Source organism: Schistocerca piceifrons, chromosome 1 (genome assembly GCF_021461385.2).
Source record: "Schistocerca piceifrons isolate TAMUIC-IGC-003096 chromosome 1, iqSchPice1.1, whole genome shotgun sequence".
Lineage (NCBI taxonomy): Eukaryota > Metazoa > Arthropoda > Insecta > Orthoptera > Acrididae > Schistocerca > Schistocerca piceifrons.
The window spans coordinates 42,227,784-42,255,529 of NC_060138.1; the positions used below are offsets into that span (position 1 = coordinate 42,227,784).

General features: G+C 37.2%; 1 protein-coding gene across 1 annotated transcript in view; it reads right to left on the bottom strand.

Moving 5' to 3' along the window:
• LOC124805046 (39S ribosomal protein L19, mitochondrial) overlaps window positions 1-27,746 on the bottom strand; it is an 83,380-nt gene that overhangs the window by 14,986 nt on the left and 40,648 nt on the right. The window contains exons 3-4 of the mRNA XM_047265470.1: window positions 26,137-26,271; window positions 13,102-13,289 (exon numbers count right to left, since the gene is read on the bottom strand). Of these exons, the coding sequence (XP_047121426.1) occupies window positions 13,102-13,289; window positions 26,137-26,271 (323 nt within the window). The remainder of the gene's footprint in view (window positions 1-13,101; window positions 13,290-26,136; window positions 26,272-27,746) is intronic.

The following is a 27,746-nucleotide window of genomic DNA, read 5'->3' on the forward strand; positions in this document are numbered from 1 at the left end:
CCTTTCAAATGGTTATATGTCAAGTACATGTTCTCCCCTGCAGGTACATTGACAATTGCATGTATTCGTACTTGAATCTGTGATTGGAGTCTTTGTGGAAGCATCACTTTTGGTGACTGGCTTCTTAAGGGTCCATGCAAAAGTAGCAACAAATGCTAGACATTGCATGGCTTTAAAAACTTCTTTTAGCTTCACCTTTCAACTCGTGAATTTATCTTTCCTTGTTATAAACTACACACTTTCTGCTCCATGCTGGTTGATCCCCAAAGCAGGTTATGTATTTCAGAGGAAATACACAAAAAGCTGCCTTATTCATGAACTGGACTTCCACATTTTCCAAATGTAGTATACCTGTTACTTGCCATGGTGGCATGACCAAATCATTGGCACTTCAAGCACTGCATTAGGTCGAGAACAAAGGATCAAACCTTAACATGGGTATAGCCGGCAAGAATATGTTCAGGTAATTCTGGTTGAAGGTTAAAATAAATGCTGCAGTTTTTCCAATGTGTCGTTGACTTTCCTCATATAATTCTACACTTTCATGACATCCATATTTCTCCATTCTTCACATGATTCCTCAGGGTCTATCTCCATTATATCATACCATGTAACCATGCCTTCACAGAAGTTAAAGGTGTTAGGCATTTCAGCCACGAAAAGGTATTCACATACGGCCTTGCATCTTGGAAGCTCAAATACTTGGTGTGACGAAGCAGTTTCAATTAGAAGTATTCCATTAAAAAGCTGCTTAACACTTGTTAGGGACATGGCAGCACCCTATAGCCCCTAGTGAATATAGAGATATAAAGGTTCCCTCTGCTCTGTTGAGTTGACTGCAATGAAAGTGTTATGGTAGACCAGCACTCTTTTACTTGCATGGACTGGCCATCCAAGCCCTCTTTTTTGGGTGGGTGTAGGTACTACCTGACAGTTCACCATCCCATCATGAGTAGATGTGAGTTGAGGTCACTTCGTAAGATTCACACGAGCCACTAGGGAAACAAATGTTGTCTCAGGCAGAGTTCTGCCTGCCTGACAAAGGCTTATGCAACTTGGAGGCAACAGCTGCCCCAGAGGTTGCCTGATATAGACTGTTTTACCTCAACAGCCATTCACTCCAATAGCATTCAGCACACATTGGAGCTGCGGGTTTTCTTTATAAAAGTATGCACCTTCAGTCCAGGCTATAAAGACAAGGCCCCGTTCCTCAAAACATACAATATTCCATTTCCACACCTAACAATGGTCCTTCAAGTATGCCCAGAGTTTATACACTGGTCAGCATCCATCTCAAGAAACCTGGGTTTGGTATGCCCATACCCCACCATGTTAGCAAAGCTCCCTAGAGTGGGTGGGGAGGACTTCAGGCTACCCATCTCTTTTCTGGATCAGCAGGTATACTGCAACACCCAAATTTCTAAAATTATAAACTCTCATTCATAAAAAATTTTCATTCATCCTGCTTCTGGTAATTACTGTATTTTATGGACTATAAGACACCTCAATTTTCAGCATTTTTTTAAACAACATTTTTACCACTTTTATTATTAGACTGCAAAACTAGACTAAAAAAATTCTTAGTTTCTAAAACCAAACTGACCTTTAAATCCCTGGAAGGCGGGCTGGGGGAGAGTGGGGAGGGAGGGGGGGGGGGGGGGGGGGGAAGAATCCATCATCTAAACTTTCTTTTCATTCTTCTTCTCGGTCATTGTTGTCCTTTCAAATATAAGATGGTCTTCACTGCCATCAAGAGTGTTACTTATGCTGCAGTTCTTGAAAGATTTAACAATAATGTCTTCTCCCACTCTAGACCACAACTGTTTTTATCCACTGACATGCTTATTTGATTATAGGATGGAATGTAACAATATAATGAAAAGGAGTCTGGCTCCAGCTGTCAGAGACTGTGGTCATGTGTGTGAGTTGTGTTTGTGTGAGTGAGTGCGTGTGTGTATGTTGTCTGTTTCTGACATAGGCCTTGTTGGCCGAAAGCTAACTTTCCAAGAGTCTTTTTGTTGCGCCTTTCTGCGACTCAGTATCTCCTCTTTATGGTGACTAGGGACTTTCCCTTTCATTATATTGTTTGATTACAGGTCATTTTAAAGCTCCCTTCAGTGTGAATTCATGGTGGTTTTCATCCATCATCCATTTGTTCCATTCCTCTCTCACATACAATTTAAATAGTTTATTTATTGAGACATTGAGATGTTTCAAGTGTGAAGTAAGTCCTTCTGGAATAACAGCAAGCTTTATATTTCCCTGTCTCAATTTCTCTTTCACGGAATTTTTCAAATGATGACTAAACTGATCTAGCACAAGAAGAGAACTCTTCTTCGATAAAGCACCTTTCCTTCTCTGCCACACTCAGTTACTTCATAGTTTCATACCAGCCTCGTCCATCCAACCCTTGTAACGTATCTGAACAACAACACTTGGCAGTATTTCGGAAGGTTTTAGCATTGTTTTGCACTTGAAATGATCACTGGATTAAGTTTAGTATTGTCAGCGCAATATGAAAGGACAACAGTGTAGTGCATTTTTTCATGTCCACTTGTTTTTATAGTTACTGTTTTAGCACCTTTCATGGCACAGGTTCTGTTACTCAGTACATCGCATGACAAAAGAGTTTCATCCATATTCGCTATTTTGCTTAGTTCCAAACTGGTTTTCTTTCGATGTTGAATAATAAACCGAAGGAAAGATAATATTTTCTCTTCATACTCTAGTGGCACTTTCTAAGATATTTTGGTTTTGATTCACAGCATGGTAAATCCATGATGCTTCATAAACCTGTGGTACCAACCAACTCCACCTTAAAGTCTGTCAAGTTCCACTAGCGCTAACTTATGACCGTATATTTGAATTATTTTTGTATTAATTCCAATGCCATTTTGATGGTGTTCCTGAATTCATTTCAATATGTCATCATCTTGTTTTGGCCATTTTGCATTCAGTCCTCTACTTGCACATTTAGTCTTCCTCATTTCTTCTTTTCAGTTCTTCTTTACAAGCCCACTAATCATGAATCATTTTTTTCTGTTGGTGGAGGGCTGAAATGCTGCTCAGCTCCTTTGCAATAATGCTTCATAGGCTAGACAGTGTTCTGGGTTTGTGATTGGGGGCCAGGAGGAGACAGTGTTAGCAAGCTTGTGAATCCCGGCAACTCATGTTCATCGCATCAGAGTACTGCTCTTGCCAGTTGAATCCAATGTTGCCAGATAGAGATAGGTTTCACGCGGCATTGAATATATGGCCATTTTTAAGATTGACGGGAATTTTAAATCTAACACTGGACATTTTTATATTAACTTTCAGTATAAGGTGCACCTGAATTTTGGAGGCAACTTTTTGAAGAAAAAAGTGTGTCTTATAGTCAGTAAATTACGGTACCTCTTGTCTTGCTCTGACTAGAAAATCTGAATGCGGAGTAATTCAGCTAAAGAGTACTTCTTTATTAAGATTACCAAGAATTAAGTGCCATTTCCCTTAATTATTATTTATTAGTCTACCACATTGTGGAAAGGGTAGTCAGCTACTCACCACATAGAGGAGGTATTCAGTTAAGACATGCACAATGAAAAAGAATATTATAAATATTTACACACACCCCCCAATGAACCGTGGACCTTGCCATTGGTGGGGAGGCTTACGTGCCTCAGCGATACAGATAGCCATGCCGCAGGTGCAACCACAATGGAGGGGTATATGTTGAGATAAACGTGTGGTTCCTGAAGAGGGGCCACCTTTTCAGTAGTTGCAGGGACAACAGTCTGGATGATTCACTTATCTGGCCTTGTAACATTAACCAAAACGGCCTTGTTATGATGGCACTGCAAACGGCTGAAAGCAAGGGTAAACTACAGCCGTAATTTTTCCCGAGGACATGAGGCTTTACTGTATGGATTAGATTAGATTTACTTTCATTCCAATTGATCCATAGTGAGGAGGTCCTCCAGGATGTAGAACACGTCAGAAAAACAACAATACATGACAAATATTTACAACTCAAACAAATAAGCTAATGTACCATTCCACAGGTCCCAAGTGGCATGGTCGTCATTTTTTAACGAATACTATATGAAAGAATCATTTTACAAATACTTATGCACTGAATTTAAAATAAAAAAAAGTTTATTTATTTATAAGGTAATAAACATGCAATACAACTACTAAATACTCATTTACAATGAACACATTACTGCGCTGAAACTGTGTAGAAGTTTATATATATATAAGTTTATAAGTTTATAAGTTTATATATATATAAAAAAACAATGATGATGTAACGTACCAAACGAAAGCGCTGGCATGTTGATAGACACACAAACAATCACACAAAATTCAAGCTTTCGCAACCAACGGTTGCTTCATCAGGAAAGAGGGAAGGAGAGGGAAAGACGAAAGGATGTGGATTTTAAGGGAGAGGGTAAGGAGTCATTCCAATCCCGGGAGCGGAAAGACTTACCTTATGGGGAAAAAAGGACAGCACACACACACACACACACACACACACACACACACACACATATATGCAGGTGCGGATGGATATATATGTGTGTGTGTGTGTGTGTGTGTGTGTGTGTGTGTGTGTGTGTGTGTGTGTGTGCGCGTGTGCGCGTGTGTGCGTGTGTGCGTGTGTGTGTGCGCGCGCGCGCGCGCGCGCGCGCGAGCGAGCGCGAGAGTGTATACCTGTCCTTTTTTCCCCCTAAGGTAAGTCTTTCCGCTCCCAGGATTGGAATGACTCCTTACCATCTCCCTTAAAACCCACATCCTTTCGTCATTCCCTCTCCTTCCCTCTTTCCTGATGAAGCAACCATTGGCTGCGAAAGCTTGAATTTTGTGTGTATGTTTGTATGTCTATCAACATGCCATCGCTTTCGTTTGGTAAGTTACATCATCTTTGTTTTTAGATATATTTTTCTCACGTGGAATGTTTCCCTCTTGATTCCATGACTTGAGCTGTTGGTCTGAAAAAGTGATATATTTTTAATGACAAATTTCATTAAGGAATAAATATATTGGGAAGCAGTAGTTAGTATCCCTAGTTCCCTAAACAGGCTTCTGCAGGATGTTCTTGAGTTCACACCACATATAACTCTTACTGCACGTTTTTGTGCCCGGAAAACTTTGGCTTGGCTTGATGAATTGCCCCAAAAAATTATCCCATATGACATTATGGAATGAAAGTAAGCATAGTATGCCAGCTTTTTCATTTTTATATCCCCTATGTCTGACACAATTCGCATTGCAAATAGAGATTTGTTAAGATGCTTCAGCAGTTCTATGGTGTGCTCCTCCCAGTTGAATTTATTATCAAGCTGTAATCCCAAGAATTTAACACTGTCCACTTCTTCTATCTGCTTGTCATCGTATGTTAGGCATATACTCGTGGTGCACCCCTTACAAGTTCTGAACTGCATGTACTGTGTTTTTTCAAAGTTTAGTGACAAAGAATTGGCTAGGAACCAGTGATTAATGTCCACAAATATTTTATTAGCTGACCTTTTTAAGACTACACTTGATTTGCTATTTATTGGAATGTTTGTATCATCAGCAAACAAAACGAATTTGGCTTCTAGTAATGTTACCCCAGATGATGTAAGAAACAGATTGCCCAATCGCTTGGTCCAGCAGGCAACCCTTCTCAGGTAACGGCCACCAGGCGGCAACAGCGTCACACCCTTACTTGTGGCACCAACCACTACATGGCATTCCGTTCTGTGAAATATGTGGCAACATGGTCCGAACGCGTGCAGCTTTCCACCATTTGGCGTCTGTGAAGTACCAAGTACAGCTGTTTCTGACGTACCAGTGGCAGTGGATCGAGTCGTCATGCCCAGGGCCTGTGAGTATATCAACTGTGGAAGGAGTAGACGGACAAATCCCGAACTAAAAATGTTCAGATTTCCCGTCAAAGATAAAGAAAGGTCACGGGAGTGGATTTTAAATTCAGGTAAATTAATAAATTAGTTGCGAGTAAGAATTAATAAAGAGCCCTAAGCATTTGATCCTATCTAAATTTTGTCGATCTTATATTCTGATATAACGTGGCAGCCCTTCCTGTACAAGAATCATATCATATAATTTTTAAATGAAATCTTTGCTGCCATTTGGACTTTTTTAAACTGTTTATTCACTTCACTATCGTAATTTTGGCTGTAGAGGCATTTTTGTGTGCAATGTGAAAACTGAAACAAATACAAGATGTGGATAAGAAAATGCAAAGCGTAGTGTGGTAACGTTTGGTAAATAATTTAAGAAGCATAACCTTACAAGACCTATCCCATGGTACTTGAAAATGGCTCTGGAGCTGAAATCGCAACAGTGAAATAAATGAATAAAAACAGCCGTCATCTAACTGCTAGTTCATCGGTCCCTCTAAATTCTGATATATACCACAGCGAATGAAGTGAACGAGTGTAAAATCTCATTTACACCGCTGCAAACGAGTATTCATAGATAATTCGCCAATGTTCACTGTGCGGATTTTGAAAACTTTCTAGTGTTAACTTGCACGTGGAGATCTTTTTTTCCACCATAATCCATATCAGAAGAGCTGTATAGCAAAGAGGAAATAGATGGCATGGAAGGCGAGTGTAAAACCTATGCGACTGCAATACAGTCTGCATTTAAACAGTAACTCGCGAGAAATGTTTGTGTGTTACTTTTCATTTATTTCATTTCGCATATGATTGTGATAAGTATCCCTACAGAAGAAATAAACTTGGTTTGTAGAATTACAGGAGATAATCTACATTCTTCGATTCTCGGGAAAAACCACAGCCGATCATGAGATACGGTCAGCTGTGTGACGAATGCATTTTGCGCGCAGCGCTCTAGCCGAACGCAAATTAGCATCATTCACGCCACCGAAGATACAGCGTTGCCGATTCTGCGACATGGACAGGTCAGTTAGCATTGTAGCGTCGCGTGCGACATCTGTTGACCAACGGGAAAACTATTTTTACGGTTGCCTGTTCCACTGTAAGGATGGTCAATCTGTTTCTTATGTGATCTGGGGTGTTACTGATGAAAGATCATTGATATACACAAGAAAAAGGAAGGGGCCTAAAAAGGAACCTTGTGGGCCCCCCACATGTAATTAGTTCCCAGTTGGATGATGCCTGATAGCTTGATACATGTCTCTTTCCTAATAACACCCTTTGTTTCCTGCCCGAGATATAAGATTTGAACCATTTTGCAGCTATTCCTGTTACACTATAATATTCTAAATTACTTAAAAGGATATTGTGATTTGCACAGTCAAATGCCTTTGACAGATCACAAAATATATAGCAGTTGCCTGCAATTTTTTTATCAAATGAATTAAGCACATTTTCATTGTAAGTATAGATAGTCTTCTCAATATCAGAACCCTTTAGAAATCCGAACTGTGACTTTGACAGTATGTTATTTGAGATAAGATGGTTATAAAGCAGATTGTACATTACTTTTTCTAAAATTTTTGAAAATGCTGGAAAAAGTGACATTGGACAGAAATTTGATGCTATTTCTTTATCTCCCTTCTTAAACAGTTGCTTAACTTCAGCATATTTCAACCATTCAGGAAATATTCCACTGATAAATGACTGGTTACACAGATAGGTTAATATGTTATTTAACTCAGAATCACTTTCTTTAATTAACTTTGTTGATATTTCATCATACCCACTAGATGTTTTTGATTTTAAAGATTTTATAATGAATATTATTTCTGCTGGGGTAGTGAGGGTCACATTCATATTACAGAAGTTACTTGAAATGTCTGGTCTGAGGTATTTCACAGCAGCATCTACAGAACCTAACAACCCCATCTTGTCAGTAACAGTTATAAAATGTTTGTTAAAAAGTTCTGCAACACTATACGCATCTGTCACCAATGTATCATTTACTCTTAATGCTATTTGTCCCTCTTCATGTCTGGTTCTACCGGTCTCCTCCTTCACTATATCCCATATAGTATATTTTGTTATCTGATATGACTATTTTTTCCTTTTAATATATTTGCTTTGATGTCCATATTACAGTCTTTAATATTTTGCAGTATTTCTTGTAATGTGCTATAGCATCAACATCGGAACTGTTTCGGATTGACAGACACAGTTTTCTTTTTGTTTTACAAGATACCCCTATTCCTTGAATAATCCGTGGCTTCTTTGTAGACTTTGCTCTAACCTTGGTAGGGTTTGGGGGAAAACAGTGTTCAAATAAGGTAAGCAGTTTATTAGCAAAAGTTTATATTTTTAATTCATGCCATGAGCATTGTAAACATCAGTCCTGTGAATGTCTCTGAGGAGTATCCTAAAATAATCAATTTTTGGCTTATTGATTACCCTCTTGAGCTCAGATTTAACAAATTTTATATCCTGTTCAGTATTAACATTTAACAGAAGGAACTGCATCATGGTCGGAGAGGCCATTGACTATTAGTTTTGTAATATAATTTTGTTCATTGGACTTTTCTATAAAGATATTATCAATGGCTGTTTGTGAGCAATTGGCTACTATAGTGGGGAACTTTACAGTGGGAATTAAGTTGAATGATAGTGTTACTAACTCAAATAAGTTCCTATTGGGAGAGTCTTTAAGGAAATCTACATTGAAATCACCAGCAACCACTATTTCTCTGTTTTTGGTTGTTAAATGGACCAGTACAGCTTCAAGGTGGTTTACGAACAGACTAAAGTTACCTGCAGGTGCTCGATATACACTTAATATTATGAAGGATTTTTTGTGAAATTCTACTTCTGTTGTACATGCTTCCATATGCTGTTCTAGGCAAAATTTACGAATGTCTATGTTCTTAAATTTATGACAGTTTCCTGATGAGTGCGGCAACTCCTCCTTTCTCCATTTCCGATCTACAAAAGTAAGATCCTAGCCTAAATCCTGTAACACTTAAAAGTTCTATACCAGTGGTCACATGATGTTCAGAGAGGCAGATTATGTCAGCTGGGTTTGAAGACTCTAATTCGTCTATGCAGATAATTAATTCATTAATTTTATTTCTCTGTCTTCGAATATTTTGATGCAATAAAGATAGCTGACATTTCACACTGACTGAGTTAAAATTTGGTAGAGTTAAAATATCTGCTGACTGTTGAAAATTCTTAACCAATAGCTGTTTATGCTGATGTAATAAGCTAGAATTATATTTTTTGGTTTCTTTCTCAAACTGAAGGTTTGTCTCAGTCCTCACCTCTCTCAAAATTTGGTTTCTTTCTGTCCTCACTACCCTAAAAAAGGGTCTTTTCTGAACCCTACAACCATTAGTATTTTATGGTTAAATGATGATGGTGTCCCTTCGGATAAAACATTCTGGAGGTAAAATAGTCCCCCATTCAGATCTCCAGGCAGGGACTACTGTTGGAACATGTGAGGCAATACTGACCCTACGACTTATCTTAGAAGATTGATTAAGGAAAGGTAAATCTACATTTCTAGCATTTGTAGACTTAGAGAAAGCTTTTGACAATGTTGACTGGAATACTCTCTTTCATATTCTGAAGGTGGCAGGGGTGAAATACGGGGAGTGAAAGGCTATTTACAATTTGTACAGAAACCAGATGTCAGTTATATGAGTCGAGGGGCATGAAAGAAAAGCAGTGGTTTGGAAGGGAGTGAGACAAGGTTGTAGCCTATCCCTGATATTATTGAATCTGTATATTGAGCAAGCAGTAAAGGAACAAAAGAAAAATTTGGAGATGGAATTAAAATCCATGGAGAAGAAATAAAACTGACACCATCAGAGAGTGGGGGGGGGGGGGGGGGGGAGGACAGGGAGGGAGGGAGAGATATGAATAGAAAACAAGGCCTTCAGTTACATGTTGCAAAAGGAAATATTTAAGTGTTCCTTTTTCCCATGCGCCATTCGAGAGTGGAATGGTAGAGAAGTAGTATGAAAATGGTTCGATGAACCTTCTGCCAGGCAGTAACCATGTAGATGTAGATGTTACATTTCACTTTGTGAGGATCATAGGAACGTAACTCCACTAGCAGTTTTACAGGAAAGATGAAAGAAGGTATTTTTACATGTAATTTGTATGCTTCACTGATGTAATACAAACTTTATTGAAAAATCTCTACAGCACTAAAGAACATATTTTTGAAAGCTGTCACATAATGATACAGCTTAAAAATAGTCACTACTGGTTACCCACTACTTACTGTTTAATATAGTGCTAAGGAGATACATTCTTATGGTCCTAAGCGAATCACTCTAGAGCTTTTATACTTTGGAGATATGAGAAAATACAGTATAAAAAATTAGTTTCCACATTAAAAACAGATCAATTTCAGTTAAAATGAAAGCTTGTTGGTGGATTTTTGTACCACGTCAAACACTGAATGTTCACTTTCTCACTAATGGCCACCTTTATCTGAATCTCCAGCTTTTTCTTCCTCAAAACTTTTGCAGAATGTGTGATACTGATAATGCAAGAGCAGCAAATATCAATGAGGAGTTTTATTTCATCTTTGTGAAGTTTTAGTGCTTCACGGTATTTTGGTTCCAGCTGAAATACCTACCGTATCAGAATTTTGGGATTTTCTGGAAACTGGAAAACCTTTGAACTGTTGATCATAGAAATGTTTCAATAATATGTGGTTAATATCACTTGCAAAATTGACACTTTGTCACCTTAAGCCACTGTACTTTATTTGCTTCACTGTAAATTTTCATTTTTCAACCATTCCTTCTGCATAGGACCGAAAACCAAGAAGTTCTTCTGGTCAATTTCAGTGACTTCATACAGCTTTTGTTTTCAAGCAGAGTGAACAACATTATACCACCCTGAAGGGTCATAGATCTTAATGCTTTTTGCAGTCGAGTGCATGCTAACATTAGCCTCTTCACAGTCAGTCCTTCGAGAAACTGCACAAAATGTGACGAGAAAGGAAGCAATATGACCACACTGACAATGTTTGCAAAGGACAGTCATTGTTTTGTCTAGTGTTCCTCCACTTGCTAATACTCACAGGGGAAATGCAATAGTTTGAAATCTCATACACAAACTGTTCCAAAAGCTGACGGGCAGAGAAATGATTCAACAGTAAAACTTTATGTGACATTTCCACCTGACATCACAAGACCTTTTATTAGCTGCCAGATAACACATACTACTCTTTCAGCACACAAATGCAGGAAAACTGTATTATGCAAAACAAGCAGATAGTGGTTTCTGCTGGGTTAAATCACACTTGCAAATTTACTTCACAAAGTAAGGAGTCCGAAAAATGCAAGTGCCAATCAGTGGCGGATACAGAAAAACTTCAAGTAGCGGGCGCGTAAGATATCTTGAGCCACCTTTACTTTTACCGTAATAAAAAATTATCAAGTCACATACTGTGAAAGCGACAAGCCAATATGTACCTTGCGACGTATAATATAAGGGCAAGTTTCCAATGATGACATCATCCGGCAATTTATGTGTGTGTAACTTTTACTGTTGATTCCATTCCTTTCTAGTGCATTCAATAGTGGGCCTATATAGTAACAATGTGTTTTTAGGAATCTTATCGAAAGTCACTATTACCAGGGATATACGCATCAACAGTTTCCTACACCTATCTCGTATTACAAGTTATGTATGGGAAACTATTGTTACATTATTAGTAAAAATATAGTTACAAATCTTGTTACAATAATTTTACTGATAAATTACTAATGAATTACTATTATTAATACTTCACAACCAACTGATCACTCTCACTCTTGACTAATCTTCACACTTGCACTTGCTGCATTTAGGACTTTTTACTTATTCATTCTTCAGTCTTAATATTTCTGCTTCTGAATGTAAACTAGCTTCCTATTCGACGAATAGTCCGTATTTATAACGCTACATATCGAATGTCCTCTGGACAAGAAAACAGCAGAATATTTGTTACTTTTCTCAAACCAATGCCAGATAGAATAATGTATAAGAGATCACTAGAATGGCTGTGACTTTTCTTGTAGGTATGTGTTAGCCACCTACGTGCCAGACAGAAACGTATTAAATTCGATGATGCGAACACGCATGCTACATAAGAAAGTACAACTACTCGATAATTTGATTTAGTTGAGTCAACTGATGAAAGAAACGAATGAATAGCTTGCGTGCTGACTGGCAGGGACAGCGCTGGTGGCAATGCGAGTGGCCCCGCAAGGGGAGGGAGGTAGGGGACCCCACTCAGCCCCCATATGTATCCACCTCTGGTGACCATACATTTTACTGTTCCCAAAAGCTATTACATACTTCTTCATGGCAAAAGAACACAAGTGTCAATACGTCTATCTGTCACTAAAATAAATTCGCAACTTGGAGATACACAGCATCTTATTCCTATCAGGAGAAGAGATAGACACATGCAATTTTGACATGAGATACAATTGATTACCGTGAGAACACATGTTAAAAAAGTAAAAAATTGTGGTTTTGGAGATACATTCCTCTGACTATCACACAACGATGTGCGAAAAGAAATGACAGAAAAACCAGAAAGAAAAAGACAATAAGTGTTAAAGAAGAAAATGTAGACTATCAAAAAGGAAGATGAGGTGAAAATAGTAATGATCAAAGGATTGTATGACTGGTGGCATATTAGGGAAGGAGGAGGATACAAATAATGACTAGTACCTATCTGAGCCTCATCTGTTACACTTTGCAGCATATTATCTCATCGAGTTATCCAAAGCAACTTTTCTACTGCTTATGCATTGTTTTCTACAATATGTCAATATCTAATGCCAGGATTACAGCTCTGTATTATTTTTACAAATTGATGTACTTTAAAAATGTCTAACATTTCTCTATTTGAAAACAAAATTGATTTTCTGAAATTATAACACAACTGCAACTTCAATGGCTTCGAACCACAGTACTGAATGAACCAGTAACAGAATTCAGCAATGTCTCAAAAGATACCCCTGGTTATGATCCATACGAATTGTTTAAGTTCAGGAAATTAGTTCTTAAATTTGCAGACAATAATCATAATCTTCCTTATATAGACACACAGACTGGAACACAAGCACCCAAAAAAGTAAAAGATGTAGTGCTGTAATAATATCTTAAACTTTCCTTTTGTTAACAATACAATTAACAAACATTTTACCTTCAGTGGGTTTATTGGCACAGGTGCCCCTTCTGGTAGCACTTCAGCCTCCATGTTAAATGAGAATGTGCTGTATTCTGGTAGTGCATCTCTCAAATAAAACAACTCCTCATCCAATCGTTTTTCAAGTCTTAAAACTTCAATTTTGTGAATAGTTGGGTTGTACATGTCATACATTATCTCCACACCTAAAATGAAATGTAAGCATTATTTGACATTCATGAATACAGAATTCTTTCCAAACATACTGGTTTAATGTTCAGAATTAGATAAAACAAAATCATGAATCTGCATGTCCTATTCATTCTAACTAAACAACATTTTAGAATGAAACAATGGAAATTCCAGATTAGAATATCAACAATTATGGAAATGACATATTTACCATAAAGATGACATGTTGGGTTGCAGACAGACACAACAAAAAGACTCGCGCTCTGAGCTTTCGACCGAACACCCCCCCCCCCACCCCCACCCCACACACACACACACACACACGATGCACACATGACGACCATCTCCAACCACTTTGGCCAGAGTGCAGAAGGTTTTGGCCAAAAGCTCAATACATAATAGTCTCTCTGTTATGCATGTCTGCAACTCAATGTGTAACATTTAGGTGACCTGTTTCTTTCAACACAGCATAAAGCAAGCAAAAGAACTCTGAACTTCTGTCACCTTAAATTAAAATTTAATGAAATATACACAAATTAGAACAACAGAATTCAGCATCAATGTTTAACTTGTAGGAAACATTACTTGCAAAACATTTACCATATTTATCCAATTGTAAGACGAGTTCGTTCCCAAATTTGTCATTCAATAAAAACGGGGTCATCCTAAATTTGCAGATTAAACTATTGATGCTTAGGCCAATGTTTTTACATTGTTTAATGGATTAATATAGGGGTCATCTTATATTTACAGATGAAGCTTAGACTTTTGGGGTTTTGTAGAACTTTATTTTGAACAATCGTGAAGGGTAGGGCAAATCGAACAATACTCGCATTCAAATTGGCTCAATATTTTCCAATATACTGAAGCACTCAATACAGTATCAACCTTGCTCGAACAATCATGAGACATTTGATTTGCGGCACTAGCAAAAAAGGTACATGAGAAACTATGAACTAGCCACTGCAACAGTCTAATGCACTGTTTAAAAACTGACAATTTTGTGAAATGCAGAAGGAAATAACATTAAATTCTATCACCTTACTGACTTTTGTCATATTTGAACAGGTCTGCAATAATGTTCTCATAAATGCATGGAGACCACACACTACATACATTTATGCTACTTCGTAAGCAGAGGTAACATTCAAAGGCAACATTCTTGTATTTCAAAAACCATTACTTGATTCTTAATCCAAGTCAGTATCTTATTTGGTTAAAGAAACTAATGATTTACCAAGTGTGTTGCAAATGAAAATTTCAGTCACTGTACACATCTTAGAATACCGGAGAAAATCATTGCCAGATTTTAATTAGTTTTAGAACAAGATGATGACATTCAGATGAAATGAAAAGGAAAATTAATCCAGAATGAAGTGTCTAACAAATATAAATCATATTAAACTGCCTGTAATTGTTGGAGAATAAATTACACTGGAAAGAGGTGTTGTTGAGTAGTACAAACAGATGTCACTAGATCACAGGATAAGCGAAAGTTCAAGAATTGGACCGAATAGTGATCGTGATCTTTTATTTAGGTATTGGTTGGTGTTGTACATGTCACCTGCACCGTAGAAAATATTACTGTCCATGTTTCACTCCTGCTCAAGCACAGCATTACGAAAAGCTCGACAGGGCACAATGACCCAGCTTGGCTGATAACTATGATCAGTGAGGGGAGGAGAGCGTTGAGCAGGCAAAAACTTCATCATGCAGCTAAACATTGGGAATGTGAACAGTCTACTTTGGCTTATAATGAACATCTACCATGCTTAAACTTCAGCTTGCCTGAATCCATTTGCACTCTGAATCATATTGACTTTAAAACTGGATAAGTACTCAACAATACCGTACATTTCTGCAGGAGATGGCGGGGAGCAGTGGTGTACTTATGCGTTTGTCGATGCTAACCATGAGGTATGACAGGAACAAGGGGGATGTGTTAGCTGCTGGTTCTACACAACCAATGAGAGAGCAGCAGGGCAGTCGATATGTTTGTAGACATGAGACATTGTAATGTTCTCATGTCAGTATAGAAGCGAAGTCCACTACGTGTTAAGAAAAAAACAGCTGTGTTCTCATGTCCCACAGTAACCACAACCTGAGAAATTGCAACATATTCAGAAGAAACAGCCAAATATTTGTGAAAACAGTGATACAAGGTTCACAGATGATCGTTTTGGTGATGATGACAATAATCAAAAATAGTAATACCACAGACAACAGGCTAAGTAAACAAAAAAAGGCAGTGAACATAAAAATTAATGTAAACAATTTCCTTTTGTTTATTTTATTTCTCCTTGTATTAGCAAATTGTAGACAGTAAATGGCATAAATATAGAATAGGTGTAATGCTAACTTTTTTGGGCAGATCACTTACTTCAGTCAAAGTTTGCAATTTTGTTTAGTCAGAACATGTTAAAAAATAAATTTTTCTCGAGGAGCTTCTTAAAAATGGGGGGTCTTCTTATAGTCAGGCTCATCTTATACTCGGGTAAATACGGTTAATCCATGACAAAAAATGAAATGTTTACATTCTTCTCGTTTCTTTCTCATCCCTCCTCTTCCTCAGGTACCATTTTCATTATACATTTCATAATGGTTCATCCCTGACTGAGCTCATACTCTGGTTACATCACATGATGAACACAATGTGTGATATCTTGCTGGAATCGTGGAAATGTCTACTTTTGTTTGGTGTATGAATATGGGGCTATTCAAAAAGAAGGAGCAGGTTTCAACCATTTATTGCTTCCAGACTACAAAAGATACAAACACAATTACAATTTTCCTGGAAAGAGAAAAGTTCAAATTTATATACATTCAATGTGAACACCACATGCTACACGACAAATATCAAAATGATGGCTCGTTTACTGCCACACATGAAGCAGGGCTCTTGTTATTGAATTCACAGTGTCAACAATGCAGTATCACGTACTTCAAGACCTTTAAGCAACCCCACAGATAAAATTCACGAGGTGTGAGGTTTGGAGAGCTGGGAGCCACCAGCGATGAAGTTCGTCTTCTGCTCCTCCTCTTCCAATTCAACATCCTGGAATGGGTCATTCAGGTTACATTGGACATGCTTAGAGAAATTCTTTACTGGCTGTAATATGGAACTGCTTGCCCACTGTTCTTTTTTGGCCTCAAAGTAAGCATCCACACTGACCACCGTGGACTTTTCATGACTCTGTAAATGATGTACGGTTTCACACAAGTGCAAAGCAACTAATTATGTTACGAGCATTGTCTCACATGAATACACAACAATGAATGGCATCTCAAGTGCTTCCTATGTGATGGAAATTCCTGAGGTAACCACTACAACAAAGAGCAATGAATGGAAATATTGTTCAGAGGTCTGGCAGCATAGCATACATGAGCACAATGTGCACAATGACAATAGCAAATAAATGAAATATGTGATATTAGCACTTAATGGACATTTATTTGCATAAAAACATGACTGCTATGAAAGGCAAAAAAGCCAAAATTTACAATTTTCACCTTGTTCATATATACATATCACTATTAGGAAAATTGCGGCAATCTACATCCACCATTATTATGACAAAACACCTAATCTGAAAGCAATGGAAATCCTCCTGTAAATAGATAATGGTTGTATCGTTAAACTACGCAAAGGAAATTGTTAATGCAATTATGGTCTTGTTTCTGTGACTCTTCAAAGCTGACACTCGCCAAAAAATACCTGAAAAACCTCTATCTTAAATATTACCAAAGGTGCCACCCTCTTTTCAACTAAAATACAAAAATCATACACAAATTAAAAGTACACATTTCCATGATTTTGGCGTGGTACAACTCATCAGTGTTCGTCACGCAATGTAACAAGAATATGGGGTCAAAGTAAGGGGCGAATCATTGTGAAATGTTCAGCAGTGAAGGCTGGTGATCCACCCAGCTAGCTCTGATACTGACTGTGCAGCATGGAAAGCTGGTTCTGACTGAATTGTGCTATCTTTGAATGTACTGCAGCCATTCTTCCACTAGACCATTCGGAGTGTATCTTCACTTGTATAATAAGTTGTAATAATTGAAATCTCTTGGCATTCATGGAAGATCTCAGATACTGGTTCCTTTTTATTTAAAATTTTATAAATTTATAAATCCAATGAAGGACCTCGACATTTGGTATCTTCAATATGCAGGGTATATGCCATATACATTTAAAATGCCTCAATTTTTTTTACTTGGGCTCAAGGTTTAACTCTCGCATCCATAAAGGAAAACAGAGAATATCTAGCCACAAATGATTATAGTTCACAGTTGCTAACAGATGTCTGGCCTTGTGGAGATATTTTTCTTATTGATGAATTGTTTCCTGGTCTGTTCAATTCTGGATTTTATCTCTCGCTTTGAATCAGACTGCTGGTACAAAATGATGTTCTCTTTTAGGGAATACTATTATTTTGGTCTTGACAGGGTTAATAAATAAGTCAAACTTTTCACTGCCTCTAACTAGGCAGTTTATTGTGAACACTGAGTGACAGATAATTTATCTATTATGGCAACAGTCTCATCAGCATATTTGAAATTCGAAATAACCCATTTGTTGTGATCTCTTCACAATCTTTCTTCAAAATTATACATACAATGTTTTCTTGTCCTTTTACTCCTCACAAGGAAACATCAACTCGACCTCACATTTTAAAGAGAAAAAGTACACTTGCAAGAGACCAGACCAAGTAATCAGTCCCACATGAAAATTTTGTCAATAATTTTCTGATAGTAAGCACGACCTTCTGAATGTAAAGCTTTTAAATTTTGTGTGACTCAGTTATTTGTCACTGGCTCTGCCACACTACAGCCACCTAATGCTTGAGCACAAAGTACTGTACAGCGAAGTGACAACCAGAGTTCTCCTGTTCACGGGATATTGAAGGCGAGGGAAGAGGAGGGAGGAGGTAAACACATCTGCCAAATATGTTATGAAACCTTGTTCAAGAACACACATTATTCTGTGCAAAGAATAGATGAGTAATGTGAGTGCGGTGCACAATTGCAGACTCACTAACATATACATTCAATATTATTTAACCATATTCTCATATTGATATTCTGCAGCTGCATATAGGGCTCAAAAGCAAAATGAGGAAACCTAAGCAACTTAACACTTTGACTGCCAGCCACGTAGACATTGCCATTTCTTAGCATGCCAGCCCTTTTTAATGGGGTTTCAATATTTTTATTAATAAAACTGGTCAACATTTAACTGTGATGATAACTTTTTGTTAAAGTCCAAAATTGTGTCTTCTGGATTATATATATATCTCAAATCATTACACATGTTTTTTACATAGTATGATTTTGTGTGTGATACACACTGAAACAAGGTTTTATGCACATTTTCCCTGCACTCGCTTTCCTGTTGGCTTATAAAAAGTTGAGAAATTGCTTTATGGTCTAGACACTGAAGAAATATCAGAAAGGAACCCAAAATTTCAACGAACGGTTTGCAAAATCAAAATGAGAAATACTCACTTGAAGTTTGATACAATTCTTCTTGCGCAAAGTCGGGATCCTGATCTACAGTCGATATCGTCTTCCTTGCTGTTGTCGACAAAATCTTACTCCAATTCATGAAAAATTTAACTGTCTGTAGGACAACATGAAGCCATGTCTTTCATTTCTTTACATACTGAACAAACAGCTGCCACCTTGCAACAGCTTGTCGAAACTGAATGTTCCTCGCTACACAATCAAGTCCGATCAAGGCTGTTAATATACGTGGTTTCTATTTACAATCAGGAGACAATGTACCCATTACATGTAGAGATTGATAGTACACCACAATTTTCATGTTTCATGAGCTGATGCGATTGGCAGTCAAAATATTAAGAATTAATATTTTGATTTACAATTTAATCATACCAATCGTATTGAAGAATAGCACATCTCCTGCTTATGTACTTCGCTTTACCACCGTCAGCTTTAAAAACGATATAAAATAAGTCATAACAGTGGTTTTAATACTGAAATAGTGCTAGTCTGTTACTTCTTTAATGACACACATTCATTTCACTAATTTACACTGTGTTTGTGAACTGCATCGTAAACATACATAAAACAAAAATATCTCTGGCATAAGCTATGGGTTGGAAACTGCGCACATAGACATAGTAAACATGGCATGTTGCCAACGCCTCAGCAGTATTTCACAAACCTCTTTTTATTCCACTGTACAATACTTCACACTCAGGCATTGAGCAACTTCATGGGGTGGAGTGAGTGAGAAACAACAGATGTGCATGAAATTTAAAAGTGTACATTCATTCTGTAGGTCACAAGTGCATACTATCAAAATTATGGCTCAAATTTTCGCGCAGGGTCAACTGCTGGTGGTGATATCTTACAAGTGTGCATTTTCTCCCTTCAAATATCAAGAGATGTTCCTTGTCAATTGTGTGTTCCATCAGTAACAGACACTTCCTTGTGTAAGTGCACAATATGTAATGATTGTATGATTATCATACAATAGTTATTCTCATTAAAAAGTTGTGTATGTGCTATATTTCATCATAAAACTGCAATTACTACATAACATTTTAAAGAAACTGTTTTCAAAACCATCTTAGTGTCTGTAAGCTGAAGGCTTCAACTTGTCAGTCACTTATCAAAAATGAGGGGAGAGGTTTTGGAACCATTCATTACTTGAAAAGGTATATTACATTTTACTTGCATTTACTGTTCTGTACAATCGAGTACATGAAATGTATCTCTCTCTCAGTTACACTGATAGACAAATTATTGTCTATATCCAAAACTGTTACTGGCCTGCAACAACTTCTACTTTTAGGGAGCAGATGTCAACTTTCTCTCCTTTTGCCCTGGCAATACAGCTTAAAGTTATCATCTCTTAACATTCACACCTCGAAGTTTTCTTAAACAGTCTGCTTCTACAATTTCAGAATCCAAATGGAACTATAAATGTTCTATTACAATTTATTGAAATTATAGTTTGGTTTTTAGATACAATATCTAGCAATGATTGCCTTATACAATTATAGTTTTTCCCTCACCTCCATAAAAATGAAACTTTTCTCTAATACGGCTGTGAAAGATGTACTATTACAGATTAATTATCATAGCCATCAACTGCTAGTGCTGCAATCTTACAGTCAGTGGTGAATATGTAGTTCAATACTTGTCATGCCAAAGATACTCCTTATCTTTAGCAGTTCATGGACATGTAAATTTATCCCAATAAATGTGTCACATGTGCTGGATTGCTATTCAAATCACTCGGCAATTATTTATAATGTTTTATATTTCAGATACTTATTTTAAAGATTATTGGTATTAATATTTGTTTAAAAGTAACTTATTAGTGGATTTCCATTCATCTCAATCATTCTTTTTGTGTTACTGATATGAGTGGTCCGTTATTCGTAAGTGTGCTTACATCATTCATCACAGTCTCTCAGCACTGTGTTTACATTTCACGGTGTACAGTTGCAGCTGTAGCTGTTCTAAAGCTAAGTACTGACAGAGTTGTTAGTGCACTGAATTCGAATATTAAATTTAGTAGTTTTCAGTCGTTCATCTAAATATTAGTGGTATGTTTACATTTCACAGTGTGCAGTTCCAACTGTAGTGGTTCTTAAGTTCGGACAAAGCTGTTTGTGCACTGTTATTCGGTTACTAAACTTAGTAGTTTTCAATGGTGTCTTGTGCTGTTTCTGATGAAATAATGGTTTAACAAACTTTCGACCATTGTGTTTTATAGAGTTGTCTATGCGCTGAAGTCATGTATTAAATTTAGTATGCAGTTTTCAGCTGACGTTTCTTATTGTTTGTTGTGAAACATTTCACTAGGTTCAATTTCGTCCATTGTTCCAGTCAGTAGTTGCTTGAATTTTTAGTTTTAGATAAGAAATTGTGTGAAGTTTTTGTGGTACTGATATTAGTTACGGTTTAGTGGTAGATCACTATTGCTAGTTTTTTTAAATCGTTCTACTGTTGCAATTGAACTTACGTAACATAGACATTTTGTTTCTTCAGTAAATGTTAAAATTTTACCATTACTGAGAAGTGTGGACTTTGTCATATGCAGAGGGGAGCTACTGGACATTCAAATGAGATCCTCTCCTGAAAATACGGAATCTGAAGCAGAAATAAGTTGATAGAGGAGCAGGAGCACAAAATCTCTGCCCTTCAGGTTGTAATGGTACTTGAATTACACAACCATTACGGCACCTCACCTGAACCTCTCGATACCAGCTATATTTTACTGTGTTTCTGTTAACTACTTAACATATTTCTGAGACAACATTCAGATTTGATTTCATTTGTGATATATCGATATGTTTATATTGCAATGATATTGTTCTTATGTGTATTCTTTCTTTTGTCACTATGATCTTTGACGTACTTGTAACTGATTTTTGGGCGCGTAAGCGATTATTAGTTAGTTGTTAAGTTGTTAGAGAGTCGGACCTTGAAAAGGTCAAGTCTTGGACGTCATGTTGGAAAGACACATATTATAGTTGGCTTATAAAATGTGGAGAAGATGTTTTCAAGTATGTTTTGTATTGTGAAGTGATGTTTTGTGTGATACATGATATTGCAATAAAAGCAGTTGAAAGGAAGTGTAACTTAAATTCGGAGTGCTGATTATTTTTTTACATCACCATTGTGCTAACTTTGAAAGGTTTAATCTCCAAGAATGGTTTGAGAAGCGCATCTACAAAACTTTTGAATATAGCAGAATAAAATCTAGGCCTCTTTGCGTCCGAGCTTGGAATCATAATCACCTAGATTTTCAACGATTGAGCCATGATAATATGAGACCAGCGAGGGAAACACAAAAAGATGAGTGCCTCGTTTTTTCATTACTACCGAAATGACTTTATTAACTGTGCTCTAATGACACCTGCCACATAATATGACTGTTGTTGCCTGAAAATGCAGTATTTAGCAGCGTGAGCAACACCACACTCGTTATTAAATGCTGACCTTTGTTGTGGTAGGGTTGTTAGAAGGTGCAGTTACAAAATGCAAAGGAGGAACTAGATAGGTTGAGGAGAGTGAAAGGTACTGTGGAATGGGAACTGGCAGTTGGTAAGAAGGCAGCTATGAGGAGGAGATCTTCAGACAGTTGTACTTTGCATATAACCAATAGATTTGATCAATCGTCCAAGTTTAGTGGAAAGGAGCCTCTCGTAGGTGTAGGAAATATACAGCAGTCCTCAGCAGTTAGGGAACCTAAGTCAGTTGCAAATTCTAATAGAAAGAACAAGGTTCTGTCGCTAGGCAGTTCACATAGCAGAGATGTTGGCCAGCAGTTGCAGGAAGTGTTGGGGAGTGAGTACCAGTCGCCAGCATTATGAAGCCAAGTGCATGGTTGGTTCAGGTGACTATTAACATAGGGGAGTTATGTGGAATTTTACAAAGGAGGATCAGATAGTGATTGTGGATGAAGCTGGGAACAGTCGTGGTAGAGACGGGGAATATGATGTAGGTGGTGACCTGGTAAAGATAGCTACTCAAACTGGTGGCACTAATGTGCACTTCGTACAGATGTTTCAGCATCATGATCGGCCTCATCTTAAAGCTGCTGTTAGGCATGTTAACACGGGACTGGAGAATGTGCTGATGGCGGAGGGCATGGCTCAAATTGCAGTGGTGCCAGTTGAGTCAACAATAGATAGAGTTTCATTAAGCATGGCCTACAACTCAATAGGTATGGGAAGGGGAGGCTGGCAAAGCATATACATGGCAGTGTAGTGTGTGGCAGTGAGATCACTCATGGGAAAATTCCTGCGGTAGTTGGTGTTAGAGCTGCACCTCTTTTAGATTGAAGTCAGCTGATAGGTATCCCTGCTTAAAGGAAGTCCCTCTAACAAGGGAATCGCCTTCACAGGAGGTCAGATAGCCAAGTAGTGAAGGAATCAGCATTTTTCATCAAAATATAAGACGTATTAGAGATCATGTTAGTGAACTGCTTTTAGATGTTGACTCCGACATTATTGGTATATCGGAGCACCACCTAAATAATACGACAATTTAGAGGCTTCCTTTACCAGGATATAGATTAGCTGGCTGTTTTCCAAGTTCTTTGCGGAGTGAGGGAGTGGCCATGTGCATAAAAAACAGTATTCTATTTTAGTCCATAGACATATCATGGCAATGCACTGAACAGGTATTTGAATGTTGTGCAGGGGCACCTCAATTTACTGAAACAACTTTTAATTTTTGTTATTTATAGATTCCCTAACTCTGACTTCAGAGCATTTCTGCTGAGGCTAGAGAGGGTTTTTGACTCACTTTATAGGAAGTGCCAAAATTAGTTATGTGTGGTTGACTTCAATATAAATTTCATATGTGATTGTGCAAGAAAATGAATGTTGGTAGATCTCCTAAATTCGTATGATCTGATGCAGACTGGGTTTTTTCCAACCAGGGTGCAGGGGAACTGTAGCACAACCATAGACAATATTTTTATTCATTCTTCATTATTACATGGGCATTCTGTTAGTAAAAGAGTGAAGCCTTTCAGACCATGACACACAAATTTCAACACTAAAAGGTTTTGTACTCAAACAAAGGATACACAGAATTACAAACTATGTAGAAAAGCTAATCCAATGCAAAAAAGAGAGTATTTTAAACTTTGTTACGCAACAAGAGTAGCAAGATGTTCATGGTGCTGATAACACAGGTGACAAATATAATGCTTTCCTTAATAAACACATTTCTCGTGCTCTTTGAAAATTGCTTTCCATCAGAAAGTTACAAACAGGGTACTAGCAGTAAAAGACAGCCTGTGTGGCTGACTAGTGGGATAAAGGAATCATGTAGCACAACGTGGGAATTATATCAAAATGTTAGAAGTAGTCACAATCGAGCTTCAGTAGCCCATGACAAACAATATTGTAAGAAGCTAAAAATGTTATTAGGAAGGCAAAGAGTATATGGTATGCAAATGGAATACCAAATTCACTGGATAAAATTAAAACTATATGGTCAGTCATGAAGGAATTGTCTGGTCAGCAGCACAAGGGTGACAATATAATGTCAGTTCAAATTAAAAATATTTCTGTTTTACTGGTAAGTCATATATATGCGAAGTATTTAACAATCACTTTCTGAACATTTCTACAGGGAATCATATAACTCTCTTGGAAAATGCCTTTCTGAGACTGATGTCTGAAATACTCCTCTGTGATATTGACAAAGGGGAAGATACAGTCAATGATCAAACCACTGAAGACTAAGGACTCTCATGGATATGATGGAGTGCCTATCAGAATATTAAAGTACTGTACTGCACATGTTAGCCCTACCTGAATGATTAAAGCACTCATTAGTCAAGCTGCTTTATAAAAGGGGGAAAGGGATAATGTAGACAAGTTTAGACCCATTTCTATGTCAATTATTACAAACAATTTGCTATCAAATTGTACAGTTCGATTTTAGAAGTTGTGTATCAACTGAAAATGCTATATTCTCTTCTCTCTGTGGGGTACTGGATGGATTAAACAACAGGTTTCAAATGCTAGGCATCTTTTTTGATTTAACTAAGGCATCTGATTGTGTTGATCACAAAATATTGCTGTAGAAGTTGGACCATTGCGGGATACAATTGGTTTGCCTCTTACTTTCACAACAGATAGAAAAAGGTCATTATCCACAGTGTTGAGAATGTCTATGATGTGGGATCAGAGTGGGATGGTAGGTCCCAAGGGATTAGTCCTGGGGCCACTCCTGTTCCTTATTTATATAAGTGATAAGCCCTCTAGTATTACAGGTGACTCTAAAATATTTCTGTTTGCTGATTGTAGTAAAATGTGCTGTGTGCAACACTGGCACTGCTTCAGATATACAGTTCATGACGTAAATTCATGGCTTGTAGAAAATAAGCTAACATTAAATCACAGTACGACTCAGCTTTTACAGTTTCTAACACACAATTCAACAAAACCTGACATTTTAACTTCACAGAATGGTCATATGATTAGTGAAACTGAACAGCTCAAATTTCTAGTGTTCAAATACATAGTAAACTGTCATGGAAAGCCCACATTCAGGATCTTGTTCAAAGACTTAGTGCTGCCATTTTTACTATTCGAACGGTATCTGAAGTAAGCGATAATTCAACACAACATAAAGTAGTCTACTTTGCTTATTTTTATTCACTTATGATGTAAGGTATTATATTTTCGGGTAACTCTTTCCATTTGCAAAGGATATTTTTGGTTCAGAAATGGGTGGTTCAGGCAGTAAGTGGTGTTAAGTTCGCGAACCTCTTGTCGACCCCTGTTCATTAGTCTGGGTATTCTGACACTGGCCTCTCAATATTTATATTCTTTACTGTCGTTTCTTGTTCATAATATCAGCTTATTCCAGAGAATCAGCAGCTTTCACTCAGTTAATACTATGCAGAGATCCAATCTGCATTTGGACCGCACTTCCTTGACTCTTCTGCAGAAAGAGTCTGCAGTATACTGCTACATTCATTTTCAATAAGCTACCACGAGAATTCAAAAATCTTAGCAGTAATTCACACTCTTTCAAATCCAAAATGAAGCTCTCTCTCATGGGTCACTCCTATTCTGTCAAAGAGTTCATTGAAAAATTAATCTGATTCCTGTGTTATATTGTTGACTGTGTTTACATAAACTTGTGGTTTGTCTGTATTTGGGTTCATAAACATTTTATTTTTTCTGTTATTATTTTCATATTCTAGTTTCATGTACTGACACATTCCATGACCTTGGAGATTTGCACGTCAATTTGGTCCTATGGAACCAGATGTGTAAAAAAAAACTGAAACTTTTATGGGAAATGCATTTTGGATTTAGCTTAAATATAATACACAACCTTAGATATTACCTTGATGATCAACAACATTCCTAAGAATGAATGACGCTCTTAGGCCGCATCCACTTCTGCTGATACATATGCCAACAAACCGATTAACTTTATTCTGTGCATGAGGATCAGATGTTGTGACAGCCATTATGCTTCCTGGCAAAATAAAAGAACACTGTTGAATTGCAATGAGCTCAATAACATAACATAATGTAATCATTTGATAAATATCAATAACAAGAGGTTAAAGATATGTTATTCTGAAGTGTGAATGAAATACACACAAAAATACTGACTTACATATTTTGAATCAAAGTTTCCTCTTTGTAGCCTATTATTATGATGGATAAACAAAAAGGAACACATACATGCATTGACTGAAGGGAGAAAGAGGAAAACTTGAGAACGTGAAGACTGAATGCAGATGAAGAAGAATGAAGAATGGGGAAAACAACCAACAAAAAGTGCAAAACACAGATAACTAACCCAGCTGTACACACAGAAATAAGGTTTTACTGATCACGATAAAAAACGTCAAATATCAAAGTTACTGTTACTGCAGCTTCTCTAGTTTTCACTATCCATAATACCAGTTTTCAAAAGCCATGTGCACAATCTGCAAGCTCCAAAATTTACAAGAATTTCCTGGCTGTCAAAATATAGAATTACTTGTTTCTTTCTTACTTTCCATTTTCCAGAAGCTCAATCAATAGGATATGTTTATTGTGTAATTTAACACAAAACATCATGAAAGTAATGTTTTAAAGAACTTAAAAACGTGTAACAGAAAAAACTAGAACAGACATACCACATAGTTAAATACAATAACATCCTCCAGATCCATCCTGATACATTAATATCACAGAGATCTGATATAAAATTACATTATCCCAAGAAAGCTACCTTCTCCACATGTTTCTCACGACAGCAACAAGTGTAACACTTGTAAACTGATGCAAGTCCATTGAGCACGTCAGTATTTAAAGGTGGTGGTTGTGCCAGCCAATACAGATGCTTTATAAGAGGTGCCTTCATAAAAGTTCTTTCTACTGGTTGGATCCTTAACTATTTTTAGAACTGAATAAAAAATGAAAGAAATAATTGAAATACAACTTCAGTGTTTCGACAGTAATGTTAGATAGACCTTTCAGTTTATGACTAAATGATATTCACGTCATTTCAAGGTTTTATTGTCAACCAATATCATTTGCCTCATCAACATGAACAGGAAGAGTTGACTTTTTCCCTTTCCTACCACAAATCAGGTGGCCTCTATTTGAGCCATGACAATGTCATTTTGAATTTTCTTTATGTGAAAAACTACAGAAACCAAATCTGTTAAGCCTGGCTGTGGATTTTTAAGTTACTCTAATGCTTATTTGGGTTCAGGAGAAGTGTTCGTCCTGAAACCTTGATGTGGTTAAATCTGCATTCTCTAAATAAGTGTGTTCACATGGTGAATATTTTAAACAATAATGGATTTAAACTTTCTACCAAATTCAAACTGTGTGTCTCATGGGGACTCGAATGTGAGACCATCTTGCCCTTTACAGACTGAGCTGTCCAAGCATGACTCATGACCTGTCCTCACACCTTACTTCTGCCAGTTGCCTCTCTCCTACCTTCCAAAC